The 19356-nt window shown below is 31.5% G+C and overlaps 1 protein-coding gene and 1 long non-coding RNA gene across 2 annotated transcripts in view; one reads left to right on the forward strand and one right to left on the reverse strand.

Annotated features, from left to right (window-relative positions):
* Positions 1 to 19356, reverse strand: part of LOC143054972 (uncharacterized) — a 48952-nt gene that overhangs the window by 21090 nt on the left and 8506 nt on the right. Inside the window, exon 5 of the mRNA XM_076228070.1 lies at positions 13808 to 13859. Within this exon, the coding sequence (XP_076084185.1) occupies positions 13808 to 13859 (52 nt within the window). The remainder of the gene's footprint in view (positions 1 to 13807; positions 13860 to 19356) is intronic.
* LOC143053881 (uncharacterized) lies at positions 546 to 2131 on the forward strand. Its single transcript, XR_012971495.1, has 3 exons — positions 546 to 741; positions 1305 to 1373; positions 1865 to 2131. It is a non-coding gene; the product is annotated as an uncharacterized LOC143053881 (long non-coding RNA).

Here is a 19356-nt window from a genome sequence, read left to right on the forward strand (position 1 = left end):
CTATTTATATACATTTAAACATATAAAAAGTGACTAGAATATATATACTTATTTCACTAACAGTGATAACAATAACTTGTTTTTGAATTTTCCAACATAGGAATTGCAGGTTAAATTAATTTATTTTCAAGTACAATTAATTATTAAGTGTATCTCTATTTAATTAAGTAATAATCATGATAATACACAAATAGTATTTCCATGCAGTCTCTTTCTTATCAGTTAGTGATAGAAATGTTATGTAGGTCCCCCATCTGTTTTCCATTTGCCTCTGTGAAATGGACAGGAAATGATATGTACACACTCAAGAGTTGGGGCCTTATGAAGGAGACCACATTGCTTTGTACATTTCTCTTAAATTGCTACAGTCCAAAATATAAAAATAATAGATAAAAATTGGTGAATATTATTTATTTATTATTATAAATCAAATATTTAAGATTTAGGTAATTAATAGTATAATGATTAGGGAAACATTTCAAGGAATCAAACAACTCCCAAAATAACCCCAACACTCAGGTCAGATTCAAAATTTTAACTTGCAGACATTACAAGAAAAGATGTCTTAAATATTTATCTTGACCAAAATATGAATTTTACCATGGATGTAGAGTTGTGGACTAAAAAGAGCCAAAGTAGTCTATTAACATTAAAAAGTGCAGATGTATATATTCTTCTGATGACATGACTATTGGATTTGTGAAGATTGATGTTTTCATATATTTTGGATTGAATCTTCTGGTAAGTTGAAATTATGAATATATTAGTATTTCAACCTTTTTGAATATTATGAAACTGCTATTTCCTTCAAATAACTTGTGACATATATATATATAAGTACCATGTAGGATCAAGAAAATAACTATATAAGACCATTAAATTTTTGCATAATTACATCATGTTCATAATTACTGTGGTATTTGTGTATGACACAAGACTTATATCTTTAAGACAATCTCTTTTATATGATATTATTTGATAGCAAAATTGGAGATCTGTTGTATGACTGTAATAATAAAATATATATAATAGACATCTATTCCGAAAAATCATAAAGTGTTATCTTTTAAAATTTAGTACATATGTACTCAATTATCATGATTATGGATCAAATTTAAGATTTTTAAAATCAGGCAAGACAAACATTTTGTACATGTAAATGCGGGCCTATGATGTTAAAGTAAAATAAAAGACCAATACTACATGTACTAATCAAAGTAAAGAATAACCTATACACTTCATGCACAGTATATGTAATAATTATTTTGTTTAATTGTAATAAGACAATTTTTTTTATATTTCAGAACTGGTGAAACAAAAGAAAATTGTTTTCTGATAGGACTGAAGAATGGACACATTCCATCAGACTTGGAGTAAGTAGTTTTATATGAAAGAAATCCTTATAAAAAATCAAAAGTTGTAAACCATCTGTAATATTTTTTTGATATAAACATGATATATATCTTTAAAATTAGCAAATTGAAAACAGGGGTTACAGCCCACAGGTCTTATTTTATTGAGAAAATCCCCAAAACAGGTCATAGTAAATTCATTATAATTATCTGCCCTTAATTTTACAAGGATTTTTTTCTTAAAATATAATTACTCTTTAAAACATGCTTAACATCTTATTTTTCATAGTTTAATCTTATAATTTCAAGTTTTAGATGTTTCTGTTGTAATATGTATATTGAATGATATATGGTAAAAATAGTAAATTCAGGTCAATATGTCAAAATGAAGGAAAACCCCACCTACTTAGGCAGCTCACAATTTACCTGTATAACATAGAGAAATTTGTCAAATTCCTTTTAGTTAAACCAATAATGCATGGTAATTTTAATTTATGTCCTCTTTTTTTCAGGTTATGTTACTGCTTGGTGCACAAAACACAACAGATCCATGCAAGATGGTCATATCAATGATGCTGTTACAGAGCAAATCAGTTATGCACGAAATAAATTCAGGAACTTGTGATAATAATTTATATTCAAAGAACACTGAAAAACCCTTAAAAATATGACTAATAACTGAAAATGAAGAAATTGTGAAGAACTAAAAATGTCAAAATTATACATACATGTATAGTAATTTGTAGTTGCTTAAATAAATTCGATCAAGTTTGATAACATTTTTTGCATTTTATTGTATGAAGGCCTAGTTTTTCTTCGCAAGAAGGCGTGGCAGTGGTAAAAACCTGAATCTTTGGAATGAAAAAATTCTTTCATTGAAGACAGAATTTTTTCATATTCTTAAGGCGGATTTTTTTTCATATTCTAAGGCGGATTTTTTTTCGAAGGCTGATATATTTTCCGTTTCATTAGGCAGATATATTTTCCTTCTCTTTAGGCGGATATATTTTCCGTCTCTTTAGGCGGATATATTTTTGAGAAAAACATTTTTCCTTTTAATTAGACGGAACTTTTTCCTCCTAAGACAGGCGGATAAATTTGCATATTTCGGCTCTATTCCGCCCGTAACCCGCCTGGAATCCATGTAAGAAAGATTCTTCGTGTAAAAGTGGACTTTAAACGGATTCCCTCTAAAATATCCGCCTGGAATCCGTGTAAAAGACACCTGGATTTTTTCGTACAGGTTTCCTTTGTTCTGTAACATTTTGGTGGGAATGTCAAATCCAGTATAAAACTTATAATTAATTATACGGAGAAGACTAACTATCAAAATTCACGTAGAAAAAATCCAGTGTATATGCTGGGATTCGAACTCAAGGCCTTTAGCATATCAAGCCACGACACATACCACTTCACCTGGACGACTGGATAAGAACTATCAGAAATTTAACATACTTAAAGGAAGCAAGATATTTTTATAACTGGGGCGAGTTGGAAAACGTTTACTCAGTTGGGTTTAAACCCTTTTCGTTAAATAAATGAGTTGTCAGACTGATTGTTCAATTTGATTTTACACTTTTTTTAAAGTTGGGCCAGTCAGTTACAAGAGTTAGGCGATTTTTTCATAAAGTGGCGATATAGTATGGGCCGATTGGCCAGTGGGGCGAGTAAGAAAGGATAAACAAGATCTTAGAAAGGACTTTATGGAAACTGTGAAAAAAGAACTAAATGTCCAATTAGACATTTGCGGAAACTAGTTGTATACCTAGGATAACACTTTAGACCTACGACTACAGGTGACAAAAACAAGGGGTCATATCAAAATACAACCAGATGCTCCGCAGGGCGCAGCTTTATACGACCGCAGAGCTTGAACCCTGAACGGTTGGGGCAAGTATGGACACAACATTCAAGCTGGATTCAGCTCTAAATTTGGATTGTGATTAAATAGTTGACACAGCATAGGTTTCTGACACAGAATGAATGTGGTCTAATGAACTTAAAGTATTTTTTTTTGCCTTTGAGCAATTCACTATGCTGTTTAATATTAATCCTCTCAAAAAAAAATTTGAAGAAATTTTCTTTTTATTTATGAAATCTGAAATGAGAAAAATTTAACACCCCCCCCCCCTCATTTTTTTTCACATCCCCCTTTCCCTTTTTCCAAAACTGATCTTAATTCAAATTTCTAATGGAGTTTGCAACAATAACTACTCATTTAAATACATCATAAAATATTCAAATGTAAAATAAAGTGCTTGTTATCACTGAATGGTAAAGATTGTTTTAATTTATCAGTAAATGGTAGTAAAAGTAAATATACATTGTATATTGTATAAAACAATGATTTAAGTTGATTCAACTACTATTCTGGACAGAGAAAGATAACTCCAATTGAAAATTTCTTGCTGTTGTACAATATTGTGCAATTAGATCTTTCTTGCTATTGCGCAATACTGTGCAATTGAAAATATTTGCTATTGCACAATACTGTGCAATTGAAGATTTCTTGCTATTGCGCAATACTGTGCAATTGAAAATTTCTTGCTATTGCACAATACTGTGCAATTGAAGATTTCTTGCTATTGCTGAATACTGTGCAATTGAAAATTTCTTGCTATTGCACAATACTTAATATAATAATTTTGGATCCTGATTTGAACCAACTTGAAAACTGGGCCCATAATCAAAAATATAAGTACATGTTTAGATTCAGCATATCAAAAAAGCCCAAGAATTCAATTTTTGTTAAAATCAAACTTAGTTTAATTTTGGACCCTTTGGACTTTAATGTAGACTAATTTGAAAACAGGACCAAAAATTAAGAATCTACATACACAGTTGGATTTGGCATATCAAAGAACCCCAATTATTCAATTTTGGATGAAATCAAACAAAGTTTAATTTTGGACCCCGATTGGACCAACTTGAAAACTGGGCCAATAATCAATAATCTAAGTACATTTTTAGATTCAGCATATCAAAGAACCCCAAGGATTCATTGTTTGCTGAAATCAAACTAAGTTTAATTTTGGACCCTTTGGACCTTTAAATGTAGACCAATTTGAAAACGGGACCAAGAATCTACATACACAGTTAGATTTGGCATATCAAAGAACCCCAATTTTTCAATTTTTGATGAAATCAAACAAAGTTCAATTTTGGACCCTTTGGGCCCCTTATTCCTAAACTGTTTGGACCAAAACTCCCAAAATCAAACCCAACCTTCCTTTTATAGTCATAAACCTTGTGTTTAAATTTCATAGATTTCTATATTTAGGCCATAATAAATAATAGGTTTGTTTGCTCAAACGCTACCTACCCAGAAAAAAGCTGCCTACTCAAATTCTTTATTGTCCTGATTTGAAGAAGTTTTTTTTAATCAAATAGGCATGAAGGGTAATAACATCTGATACTTCAATTTCCTTTTTTGAAAAAAAAAAGAAAATGCCTACCTACCTACCCACTTTCCCAACCTTTGGGTCAGGTTTGGGCAAACCAAAATATTTTTAAGTGTGGCCTTACTTATACTAAAGTTATGGTGCAAAAACCAAGAATAATGCTTATTTGGGCCCCTTTTTGGCCCCATATTCCTAAACTGTTGAGACCTCAACTTCCAAAATCAATCCCAACCCTCCTTTTGTGGTCATAAACCTTGTGTCAAAATTTCATAGATTTCTATTTACTTTAACTAAAGTTATAGTGCAAAAACCAAGAAAATGCTTATTTGGGCCCTTTTTGGCCCCTAATTCCTAAAATGTTGGGACCAAAACTCCCAAAATCAATCCCAACCTTCATAGATTTCTATTCACTTTTACTAAAGTTAGAGTGCGAAAACTAAAAGTATTCGGACGACGACGCCAACGTGATACCAATATACAACCAAAATATTTTCAATTTTTGCGGTCGTATAAAAACAAACCAACAATACAGATACAAAATAGCAAATGGTGTCTTCTATAAAAAAAAAAGAAAAATATGTAAGCAACACGTTAAAATTCTATGTGTTCGAAGCGGTTTTTTGGATTGAACATCAGGACCGCACAAAGCTGACTATTTGAAGACACTTGGATTTATAAAGATTGAAGGTGTAGATAGATGTGTGATATATATATATATTATCAGCAGGAGCAATAGCCTTTCCCCGCGAAACAGGGTCATTCTAATACAATGGTTGGGTATACATGTACGAAAACCAGCAAAAATATTGTTCATAGGATACTCCACAAACGGTTTCATTTGAAAAAAATAGCAATGTTGATGTCTTTTTTGTTATGATTACAACTTTATATCCACAACTGTTACCTTACCGACTTATACTTGTTCTCGAATAATTGTGATTTTTTTTCTATTCACACCAAAAAACGTAAACAAAAGTGTTTATCCTATCGAGGAAAAATAAATGATTTCAAAATTATATCGAACGGCAAGTGAAATTTTATGAAGAACAAATACATGTAGCTCAAAAACACCCGTCCGCTGTATTTCTTCATTCTCTTTAAAACAAAACAAAAGAGAGAAAGTATGCCTAAGCATAAACATGCTAACATGCTCCATGGTTGATTGCACCTTTCCAAACGCAAAGTATTGCTGACTTTTTTCGGCAATTGCAATTGTCCTAGTCTAGCTACTGTAACGACAATTGCGATATTTTTAATTTGTGTGTCTCATTTCAAATTTATTTTTAAAATAATGTTAGTTCACTCTTTAATAATTTGTACAATTACAGCATTTTCAACCTGGATAATATCGCATACCATAATTTATGTTAACGTATTGCTGCAAAGAGGTAGGGCCAATATGCCATGGATTTTTTTCACAGAAGGGCCAATTTCAAAAAGTGCCGACAGAATAGAATTTACTATAAAAACAAAAAATTAAAATGCTTTTTGATCAATATCTGGATTTACACATATTATGATATGTGTGATAAATAGTTAATTCAACCCCCAAAAGCATGAAAGTCCAATATTCGGAATTTAGGGTGTTTTTAGGTTGGAAAAACAGGGAATCCCCCCAGAAGGACATTTCAAACCAAAAAAAAGTTATGATTTTTGTGACTGTTGTAATTTATACTACTTTTTCCCTCAAAAATTAAATTGGTTTGGTATGTCCTTATTACATAAACTAGAGGCTCTAAAGAGCCTGTGTCGTTCACCTTGGTCTATGTGAATATTAAACAAAGGACGCAGATGGATTCATGACAAAATCGTGATGGTGATGTGTTTGTACATCTTACTTTACTGAACATTCTTGCTGCTTACAATTATATCTATCTATAATGAACTTGGCCCAGTAGTTTCAGAGAAGAAGATTTTTGTAAAAGATAGCTAAGATTTACGAAAAATGTTTAAAAATTGACTATAAAGGGCAATAACTCCTAAAGGGGTCAACTGACCATTTCGGTCATGTTGACTTATTTGTAAATCTTACTTTGCTGAACATTATTGCTGTTTACAGTTTATCTCTATCTATAATAATATTCAAGATAATAACCAAAAACAGCAAATTTTCCTTAAAATTACCAATTCAGGGGCAGCAACCCAACAACGGGTTGTCCGATTCATCTGAAAATTTCAGGGCAGATAGATCTTGACCTGATAAACAATTTAACCCCATGTCAGATTTGCTTTAAATGCTTTGGTTTTTGAGTTATAAGCCAAAAACTGCATTTTACCCCTATGTTCTATTTTTAGCAGTGGCAGCCATCTTAATTTGATGGCCGGGTCTCACCAGACACATTTTTTAAACTAAATACCCCAAAGATGATTGTGGCTAAGTTTGGATTAATTTGGCCGAGTAGTTTCAGAGGAGAAGATTTTTGTAAAAGATTACTAAGATTTACGAAAAATGGTTAAAAATTAACTATAAAGGGCAATAACTCCTTAAGGGGTAAACTGACCATTTCGGTCATGTTGACTTATTTGTAAATCTTACTTTGCTGAACATTATTGCTGTTTACAGTTTATCTCTATCTATAATAATATTTAAGATAATAACCAAAAACAGCAAAATTTCCTAAAAATTACCAATTCAGGGGCAGCAACCCAACAACAGGTTGTCCGATTCATCTAAAAATCTCAGTGCAGATATATCTTGACCTGATAAACAATTTAACCCCATGTCAGATTTGCTCAAAATGCTTTGGTTTTTGAGTTATAAGACAAAAAACTGCATTTTACCCCTATATTCTATTTTTAGCCGTGGCGGCCATCTTGATTTGATGGCCGTTTCACTGGACTCATTTTTTAAACTAGATACCCCAAAGATGATTGTGGCCAAGTTTGGATTAATTTGGCCCAGTAGTTTCAGAGGAGAAGATTTTTGTAAAATTTAACGACAACGGGCGACGGACGACAGACAACGGACGGCGGACGCCAGGTGATGTGAAAAGCTCACTTGGCCTTACGGGCCAGGTGAGCTAGAAAATAAATAGTCTTGGCCTTGTTTTTGTAGGAATACCTGTTCAAGGTATTGAAATAAATAATGTGACGTATGTTCATGTACTATAATTAGCATCGATCTGGCTATTTAAAACATGATTTACCTATCTTATCAAATGAAAAGAATTCACAGGAAAATGGCCCTCCCTCTTTATCAGAAAAAAAAATCGTTGTTCAGCTACAGAAAAAAATCACTTTTATATTGTTACATTGTTTTAGATCGACGGTTTATTTTTTTACACTTTGAGAAAAACCCAAGATTTAAATGTTACCTGTAAGTGTAATTGTAATCCTAATCGTAGGTGTATGACAGTTTCCGCAAATGTCTATTAGGCCAAAAAAAAATATATGTCTGTTTCCTGTTTCCCGACCGACCCTGACTCAAACCCCCCGACCCTAGATCTTTTTATTCAAATCTGGAAAAACATCGTTTCCGGTCGGGAAAAATTCATTTCCGGTCCGATCCAGATCCGTATTTTACTATGCCCAAACATCAAAATGGCTGCTCCCAGCACAAATGTGCTACAATTAAAGTTTAAATAATGTCAGCACTGGGAGGATTATTCAATTAAAGCTTCTTTAAAGGGATTAAATCATTTTGGGGTACAGGACCCTAACCAAACATGACATTTAACGGACTGCAAATCTGACCAGGAGTGCAAAAATAAAAAATAAAATAAAAAAAAAAATCCCGACCTACCGACCCTGATTTATTTGCCTTGGAAGCAGGAAACAGACATATATTTTTTTTTGGCCTTAGAAGACATAGACGTGGTTGCAATTCACCGTATACCATCTCAAAAGACTGGGCCCTATCCAGTTATTGTTAAGCTATTCAGTAGTGATGTTAAGCGTCAAATTATGTGATTATGGACTTTCCGAATTGATTTTCCTCTGAGTTCAGGATTTTGGTGATTTTACTTTTTATGAGATGTAGGAAAGAATTGACCAGTACAATTAGATTTGTGGATGACGTTACTCAAAGAAACATGAGCTTAATAGAGAGACTTAGAAAAACCAACGAATTTGAGTCTGTCTGGTAGAATTTAGGTAGAACACCTGCAGGACTTCAGCTGAAATTTGGACTATATAATGACATTCATTACAGAGTACAACAGAGGAAATAGATGTTATGTCATTAAGTCCAATCAACTTGAAACTAAGTACACATGTTCCCTATAATATGATCTTTCTAATTTTAATGCCAAATTGTACTGGGGACACATTCTTGTTTTTTTTTTGTAAATTAGCATGCATTATTTCTAAATTCATTTACAAACTTTATAGAGAAAATGAAATTAAAATTGCTTTATTGGCATCCGTTTTAAAAATCATGTAACATTGTTGAAATATTTTATAAATCAGAAATATTATATCTGTATAATCAAAATATGGACCATAATTTGGTATTCAGCCTTTGGTTTCTTTTTGTATCCTTTTTTATAAGTTCTAAAACTTTAACTTTTATTCTGTGGGTTGTGTTGATGTTAGAATAGTATTAATGGAACAATTGAGTTTTTCGAGAAAAAATTAATACATTTTGATTCACCGTTTACGTGACAGGAAACAAAACAGGAAACCAATCTTTATTTTCTTTATTTTGCACAATATATTTCAAAAGACATAAATGAACACCATTACTAGTGTTACTTGCTTCATGTTAATATTTAAAATCTATTTTCAATGTTAAATTAAAGTTTTTTTTAAACGCGACAGGAAACCATAAGAAACCGAAAGCATTTTTTTAGTTTTATTTTATTGCAAAATCTGCTTAAAATGATCTGAACAGTATACTTTTTCTTAAAAATCCATCTTAAATGTAACAGTATTATAAAACTCCTAAATATGTGCTTGTTTTGAAAACAATTAGAACAATTTATTCAGGAATTTCCGTATTTTCTTCATTGATACAGGATACCATAATCGTTGTATCTTGATGTTTTAGCCAAAAAAATGTATTTATATTTGGTTTTGAAATTCCAGTTATATACAATTTATTCCAAATCATTGGTAATGTAAAATTCTTTAAATCCAGTAAAGAAAACAACTTTTAACTTGGAATTAGCATCTTTAAAATAGGCACCATGTGATATTTGTGACCTGTACACCATCTACATGGTTTCCACATTTTAACCTACTTTAGTGGGCTAAAATCAATAAAGTACTTCCTTTCAAGTCATGCATGGTAAAAGTTTACTTTTCCTTTGACAAGTTTATTGCGTTTCTGATAAGTGTTTGCAGAACATGAATAAAAAAAATTAATTAAAAATTGTGACAAAGATACCAACTTTGTACATTCCAAGTGTAACGGTACATTAACATGTATTTTTTATTAAATTATCTTTATTCACCTAAAATATCCAGTAATATTTACTGCTGAAGCTAAATCAATCCAACGAACATCGGCACCATGATAGGAGACGTAATTTCGATTGAATTTTCCAAGGACCCTTTACATCGTTATTGGGAAACGAAGTGTGTTAAAACGTCGGTCAAATCTGAAATCGATTTTGTCAAGTCATTGGGCATTTATTTTCACACAAGATCGTAAAAATAAAAGACCCCCGGCGCAATCTCTTTGAAAATTGTATTTTCCTTTTTTAAACAAGACGAAATAAGCCTACAGATTATGTTTGCTTACATCCCGTTGGAAACAAATACAATGTTTAGACCTAGTATTTCGTATATCCGGCTGTAAGGGCGTGATCACATGTTAGTCACATGTTTCACGTATGACCGGAAATGATTAGAACTTAACGACAAAAACAATTTTAATAAATAAATGGACTTCTGTTTCGTGTGAAATGTAACGCATAACGATAACGTCATTTTCTAACTTAATTATTACGAAGAACAAAACAAGAATGTAAATCATCTCTGATTTACCTGTTTGAACATCTCGCGAGAGTTCGTATTTGCATATTGTTGCAAAGAATTCTTTTACAACAAAGCAGATTAAACCATCTAAAATGTGCGTTACGAAATGGGAAACCAAAATAACGACAGTGTTCTTACACCTGCTACAGAAATACTTATAGTTCTCGGCATTTTCTTCTTACTATTCTTATTGGTCGATGTTCTTTGTTATTTTAAAGCAAAAATTACGAATTTGTCCGTGACGATTATCTATAAATTAGTCAGCGTTATGCACTTCGGACGCGAAAAGTAACGCGAGAAACAACACACAAATACGGTCGTATAATCTTTGAAATTTGTTAATTTCAATTTTTTTTCTAGGGAAGAGTAGCATACACTTGTATGTTGATAAAAATAATGGCATCTTTAAATGTAGTTACAACTTTTCTTACAGTAATTCACATTTTATCACTTTTCTATAGTTATAGGAAACGGAGCCCAATAGCAAATTATGGTCCATATGCGTTAATCTATAATTTATTCAAATAACATTTTTTTAATACTTTTATAAAATTAATATTAAATTCGCAATTAATTAATTCTTGTTTATTTAGCAATACAAACAACAGTAACCTTGTTTATTTAAAAACATTTTACTTCATGAAATAATGTGGGACAATCAGAACTTTAAAATTTTAAAATGTGGGACAATCTGGAATAAACCAAAAATATATTGTAAAAATAAAAAGACTAGTCAAACAATGGTCTAGACGTAACATTACTGTTATTGGTCGAATTACTGTTGTAAAGACGCTTATGTTGCCAATTTTAAATCATTTAATATTATCACTACCTAATCCAAGTGAAGATATTATTAAACAGATAAATGAACTTATGTATAAGTTGATTTGGAACTCACCAGTTCATAGAGTGAAAAAAGATGTAATACAAAAAGATTATTGTGATGGAGGCTTAAAAATTATTAATTTACATGCTTTTATAAAATTGAGAATAGAAATGGGGAATGTACCAAAGAGATAACAACCCGACCATAGAGCAGACAACAGCAGAAGGTCACCAACAGGTCTTCAATGCAACGAGAAATTCTCGCACCCGGAGGCGTCCTTCAGATGGCCCCTAAACAAATATTTACTGGTTCAGTGATAATGAACACCATACTAAACTCCAAATTGTACACAAGACACTAATGCTTTGAAAGGTACTTGGATAAGAAGAATTTTTAAAAACAATTGTAAATGGCGAAATATAATTATGTCATATGTTGATAAAGATAGATTCTTTAGTTGTGGTAATAGCTATGTAAAGCAACTACAGCAAAGTATTAAGAATAAATTTTGGAAAGATGTACTGGGTGCTTGGCAAATGGCAATTGAAAAAGAAATGAATTTGCACGACTGCGAATATTTTCTTTCCAGTCCAATTTGGATGAATAACCTATTCCAAATTGACAACAAACCAGTGTTTTTCAAAGACTGGCATAGTAAGGGTACTCTACATGTAAATGATATTGTTGGGGAGAATGGCATCTTTCTAAATTTTTATCAATTTCAGGAGTGTTTTCAGATGGATATAAACATCATGAAATATAATAGCATAATTTCTATGCTAACTAAGACTTCCAAAAAAATTAATAGGGGAGATTATAAATTAGTATCTCCTTTCATACCAACAGTTATAAAGACCATTCTCAAAAGCAAAAAGGGATCTAAAGATATGTAGCTGGTGCTAAACAAAAACAACACTGTTCCTACAGGAGTAAAAAGATGGAAAGCAATTTTAGTTTGAGAAAATCAAAACTGGAAAAATATTTTTCAACTACCATTTGCTATTAAACAAAATACTAAGCTACAATGGCTTCAGTATAGAATTAATCATAAAATTCTGGCAACAAATACGTTTTTAAACAAAATTGGGATAGTGCAAAACCCATATTGTACTTTATGTAAGACTGAACTAGAATCAATTGAACATATACTGTGGGACTGTTATTTTGTACAACAATTTATTGAGCAAACTGAAATGTGGTTTCTCCAGAATGGTATTAGTATACCATTTACACAGGAAATTTTTTTGTTTGGAAATTTATCACGAATGTACAAAGGTGACCCTCAAAACAATATTTTTCTCTGGATTAAACAATATATATATATATATATATAATACACGATATTTTAAAGGAGAATTAAGTTTAACAGCATTGATTGAAAAAATAAAGCATCATTATATTTTGGAGAAGAAGATATCAATCAAAAATAAATGTTTTGACAAGTTTAACCAAGCTTGGTGCATTTACCAAGAGGCTTTACAGGATAATTTGATGGATTAGCAACTATACAAAATAAGCAGACATCAAACTAAATTTTTGTTTTTTTTTATATTTGTTTTTTTGTTTTTTGTTTGTTTTTCTTAATCATCTTTTAATTTTTTTATTTATTAATTCTCTATACTTTTTTTTGTATGTCCTTTTTAATAAGATACAATTATAAAATCCCAACAAAATGCTATTTTCAAGTTCTATACATTTTCTGATAGATTGTATTATATTACATTCATATATATGAACTAACTGTTTGATAACTGTACTGTTGTATATTATGGATAAAAAAAAAAAAAAAAAAAAAAAAGAATATTGCTTGCAATTGCCATGATTGCAGAGTACGAATAAACATGAATATATAGCATCCTACATTAGACCATATACCAAATATAGTAGACCTACTGCTTATAGTATTTGATATATGGACTTGACCACGAAAACTTAACCTTGTTCACTGATCCATAAAATGAGGTCAGGGTCAAATGAAAATTGTCTGTTGGGCATGAGGAACTTGCAAGGTACGCACCTCCTAAATATAGTTATCCTATTACTCATAATAAGAAAGAAATTAACATTACAAAAAATGTTGACTTTTTCAAGTAGTCACTGAACCATGAAAATGAGGTCAAGGACAATGGACATATGACAGACGAAAACTTAGTGATATAAGGCATCTATATACAAAGTATGAAGCATCCAGGTCTTCTAGCTTCTAAAATATAAAGCTTTTAAGAAGTTAGCTAACGCTGCCACCGCAGGATCACTTAACCTATGTCGAGCTTTCTGTGACAAAAGTCGCAGGCTCCACAATAAATTACCTTCCATCCCTTGTCCAGCAGTCACACCTGAAGATTTCTCTGACATGACAGTCTAAAAAATGAGGAATATGCAATGTTAATATATCTTCACTCATGTCACTCATAGAACTATTAAATTTCTAAAATATTTACCCTAAAAAATAATATACAATAAAAATGTGTCACATTATAAACAGTCGAACCTCATTATGTCAAAGTCGAAGGTAACGGACCAAAGTATTCGACTTATCCGAGGTTCAACTCATCCGAGGTCGAGTGTGTTGTCATAAATTTGGAATGCATGAAATAAGTTCTGAGATGTGTGTAAAATAGATACTTTGAACAGTGTGCCTTTTTTTATATGACACTTGATGATTGTGTATTCAATCTCCATATGTTTTGGTCCTTCGTCATAATTAAACACATAAGTACAGATACAAATCATGTACAAATAAAATCAATAGTATACACCAATATATACAAACGAATTTTCTAAGTCCAAGGATCAGAACTCTGCACAAAAACAACAGACCAGAACAAACTCTGAATTTGATCTGTAACTTGTCATGGTACATCTATATACCAAATATCAAATCAATATCTTAAAGATAAAATAAAATGCTTCGATGAGGGCAGCCTGATACGACCGCGGAGGTCGAACCCTGAACATTTTGGTTATGTTTGGACACAATAATCAAGGTTGATACTGTCTGAATTTGGATTGTGATCAAATTTTTGACATAACATAGGTTTTTGACACAAATAAATGTGGTTAAAGACCTTAAAAATTTGAAATGGGACATTTAATTTTCCTAGAATGGTCTGATATCCAAAATGTAACAACATGGTTAGATTCAGCATATAAAGAAACACCAAAAATTCAATTTTAGTTGAAATCAAACTCTGTTTAATTTTGGACCCTTCTAACCTTTATATAGACTAATTTAAAAACAGGACCCAAAATACAAAGTCTAAATGCACAATAAGATTCAGCATCTCATACAGCCCCAATAACTCAGTTTTAGATGAAATCAAACAAAGTTTAATTTCGGACCCTTTTGACCTCAATGTAGACCAATTTAAAAATGGGGCCCAATATCCAAAATAGTAATACAAGGTTAGAACCCCAAATATTAAAGACTTTAAATAAATCCCATTGGAATTGGTTAAAAGATTAAAAAACATACTGTGCTATTTTGAAATTAATTTATCCCATTGAAATTGGTTAAAAGAATTGTCTTTATGTTCAATTGAAGATTTTCTGCTATTGCACAATTCTATGCAATTGAAGATTTCTTGCTATTGCGCAATGCTATGCTATTGTGCAATACTGTGCTACTGCACAATACTGTGCAATTGAAGATTTCTTGCTATTGTGCAATACTGTGCTACTGTGCAATTGAAGATTTCTTGCAATTGCACAATACTGAGCTATTGTGCAATACTGTGCTTTTGCTCAATACTGTGCAATTGTAGATTTCTTGCTATTGTGCAGTACTGTGCTATTAGGCAATAATGTGCTATTGAGCAATACTGTGCTTTTGTGCAATACTGTGCAATTAAAGATTTCTTACAATTTCCAAAATATTGTGCTATTGTACAATACTGTGCTACTGTGCAATAATGTGCAATTGAAGATTTCTTGTTATTGTGCAATACTGTGCAATTGAATTCTTCTTTAAACTTCTCAAAAATTTTGAAGAAAAAATATGAACTCCCCCAAAAAATTGACCCCCCCCTCATTGATTTTTTACCCCAAAACTCAATCCCAGCCTTCCATTTGTGGTATGGAACCTTGTTGTACAATTTAAGAGAGATCCATAAACCTAAACACAAGTTATTGTCTAGAAACTAGAAAAAATGCTTGTTTTTGGGCCCTTCTTGCCCCTAAATTCTGAACATTTAGGGCAATTACTCATTGAATCAATCCCACCCTTCCCTTTGTGATATTGAACCTTGTGATCCAATTTCAGAGAGATCCATACACTTACACTAAAGTTATTCTGGAAACTACAAAAATGCTTATATTATGCTGTTGGTACCATAACCCCCAAAATCAATTCCAACCTTCCTTTTGTGGTATATTTTTGAACCTTCTGGTAAAACTTCATAGAGAGCCATTCACTTAAACTAAAGTTATTGTCTGGAAACCAAATGCGTTTTCTGAAGATGACGCTGAGGCCAACATCATAGTATTACGAATAATGCTATAAATGCAAAAATAATTTTTGTGGTCGTATAAATTTCGGAATACAAAATGGCTACTTTCCCTAGTTAAGGACTGCAGGTAGAGCATGGAATCTACCCCCTCGAAATATTTGTAAATGTACAATGAAAATTCTCGTTCTGAATGAATTACTCAAGAATATATATTTGTTACACAGAATGAATGACAGAATGAATAAAATTAAAAATTTGACATTTACCTATTATGGTTCAATATCCACAATCCAAGTATATCAAAGAACCGCAAGAATTCAATTTTTGATGATATCAAACAGGAGTTTAAAATCCAAAATCTTAATACAGTGTAAGATTGGGCAAACCAAAGAGCACTGATAATTCAATTTTTGATGAAATCAAACAAAGTTTAATTTTGGAACACAAATTGGACCAACTTTGAAAACATGCTCAAAATCTAAAATTCAAAACACTGTTTGATTGGGCATATAATAATTCAATTTTAACCAACTTGAATACTGTGCCCAGTAATCTTAAAAATCTTAAAACACGCTTTGATTCAGCATATTAAAGAACACCTATAATTCATTTCTTTTTTGAAATTAAAATTAAAGTTTAATTTGGGACACTTTGGACCTTAATATTGACCAATTTGAAGAAATTAAAAATCTAAATGCATAGTTAGTCTGCATATGAAAGAAAAGCAATAATACACATTTTGATGAAATCAAACAAAGTTTAATTTTGGACCCTTTTGACCTCAATGTAGATCAATTTAAAAATGGGGCTCATTATCCAAAATAGTAATACAAGGTTAGAACCCCAAAAATTAAAGACTTTTAATTAATCCAATTGAAATTGGTTAAAAGAATGTCTTTATTTTCAATTGAAGATTTCCTGCTATTGTGCAATATTGTGCTATTGTGCAATACTGTGCTATTGTGCAATACTGTGCAATTGAAGATTTCTTGCTACTGTGCAATACTGTGCTTTTGCACAAAACTTTGCAATTATAGATTTCTTGCTATTGCACAATACTGTGCTATTGTGCAATACTGTGCTCTTAAAGATTTCTTGCTATTGCACAATACTGTGCTATTGTACAATACTGTGCAATTAAAGATTTCTTGCTTTTGCCCAATACTGTGATATTGCCCAATACAATGCTATTGCGCAATACTTTGCTGTTGCACAATACTGTGTTTTTTGCAATACTGTGCAATTGAAGATTTCTCCTTGAAAAAAATTAAAGACTTTAAATTAATCCCATTAAAATTGGTTAAAAGATTTGTCTTTATTTTGAATTGAAGTTTTCCTGCTATTGTACAATACTATGCTATTGTGCAATAATGTGCAAATAAAGATTTCTTGCTATTGCCAAAATACTGTGCTATTGTACAATACTGTGTATTTGCACAATACTGTGCCATTGTGCAAATACTGTGCTACTGCGCAATGGAAGATTTCTTGCTATTGTGCAATACTGTGCTTTTTGCAATACAGTGCTATTGAAGATTTCTTCTTGAAACTTTTCAAAAAATTTCAATTTTCAAAAATTTTGAAGTAAAAAATATGAACCCCAAAAAAATTTGAAAAAAAATCCCCCCAAACTCATTCCCTTTCTCTTTGTGGTATGGAACCTTGTAGTACAATTTTTTAGAAAGATTCATACACAAAAACACAAGTTATTGTTCGGAAACTATAAAAATGCTTATTTTCATAGAGAGACATCAATTAAACTAAATTTATTGTCTGGAAACCAAATGTGTCTTCCGACAATGACGCAGCTGACGACAACACCTATGACATCAGAGCATTATAAATATGAACGTATAAAAATGCTGAAAACTGATCACTTTCCTTCATTGTTTAAGCCAAAGGACCATAACTCTGCACAAAGTTTCAGACCGGAACAAAATCTGAAATTGTTCTATAATTTGTCACGGTAAACCTAAAACTGTATACCAAATATCAAATCAACATCTGTATTACAGATTCTGTAAGCATGACGACAAAAAGTGTGGAAAACTGATTACTTGCGTGAATTTAAGAAGGCAAAGGACCTGCAATGTGAGGGACTCAAACTCATAATCTGAGTGTAAAAAGGCTAGTGGTATATTTGTTAGCTACGTAAAAGGATATTTGCTAAAGTAGGATAAAGTTAATTGTTGGCCAAGCAAAAAATAGTTAATACAATACAGTTTTCTCCATTTCTATGCATTCTATTCAAAATAAAAAAAATTGAATATTTGAAACAGCACAGACACAAAAAGAATGTGGTCAAAGAACTGAAAAATTTGAAATTCGACATTTACCTATTATGGTCCAATATCCAAAATCTAAGTACATTGTTAGAATAAGTATTCTATTTTTGATGAGATACTTATAATTAAAACATTCCTGTTCAAAGGGAAATAACTCAAAATAAACAAGAGACCAAATGACATAGAAATTAATCATTAATTATACCATTTCTGTTCAAAGGGAAATAACTCAAAACAAACAAGAGACCAAATGACATAGAAATTAATTTTTAATTACACCATTTCTATTCAAAGGGAACTTACTCAAATTCATATAGTAAAAATCACTTTTGTTACTGAAAGGTCAACAACTCAAATCGTGAAAATTGAACTTGACCTTCATTTAGTCACAGGAAACAACATATCTTAATTTGAAAAGATTTTGTCAAAGCTTTTACATGTTAATGAACGAACAGTGTTTGGCAGCCGCCCACCCGCCGCTGTACATCCTTAAATCAATAACCAAAAACAATTAAATATCAAAAATCAAGAAAACTTGCTCTCGTCTTGTTCTCTCTAGAATATGAAATAAAAGACATCTGCTATGACCAATTAAAATTAATTGATAGATTTTCATCCCCGCCTGCCCCTCTGATATTTTCACGCCCCGATTTTTTTTATTTTTTGAAAAATTATGATTTCCGGATTTTGTTCATTTCCATTACCGGTAACCGTCGATAATTTCGTTTCATTAAAAACTTCCTGTTTCAAATTTCGGTTTTCAAATTTCTTAAGAGTATTCTTACTCAATGATTAAGTCGATATATTCTGCTTATCTATGATGACAACTTCATTTACCGAGAATAGAGATTGATTACAAGACGGGCGTGAAATATGCAGGTTACGGGTAATACGCTGTGTCCAAGAACGGAAATCGCCGTATGTCACAAATGTTTGTGAGTAAAACACCTTGGATTTTTTTTAATTACACAATAACTTTGTGTCAAGAAATTTGGAGTGTGAATGAAACCCAAAAGCGTAAGAATCGTGGAACTTATTAGCATGATTAGTACACAATTCATGACTGAAATAAAGAAATAGACACAAGCATGAACTTGTTAGATTGTTGGCCGTATTTTGAGTTCA

The sequence above is a fragment of the Mytilus galloprovincialis genome, chromosome 12 (genome assembly GCF_965363235.1).
Source record: "Mytilus galloprovincialis chromosome 12, xbMytGall1.hap1.1, whole genome shotgun sequence".
NCBI lineage: Eukaryota > Metazoa > Mollusca > Bivalvia > Mytilida > Mytilidae > Mytilus > Mytilus galloprovincialis.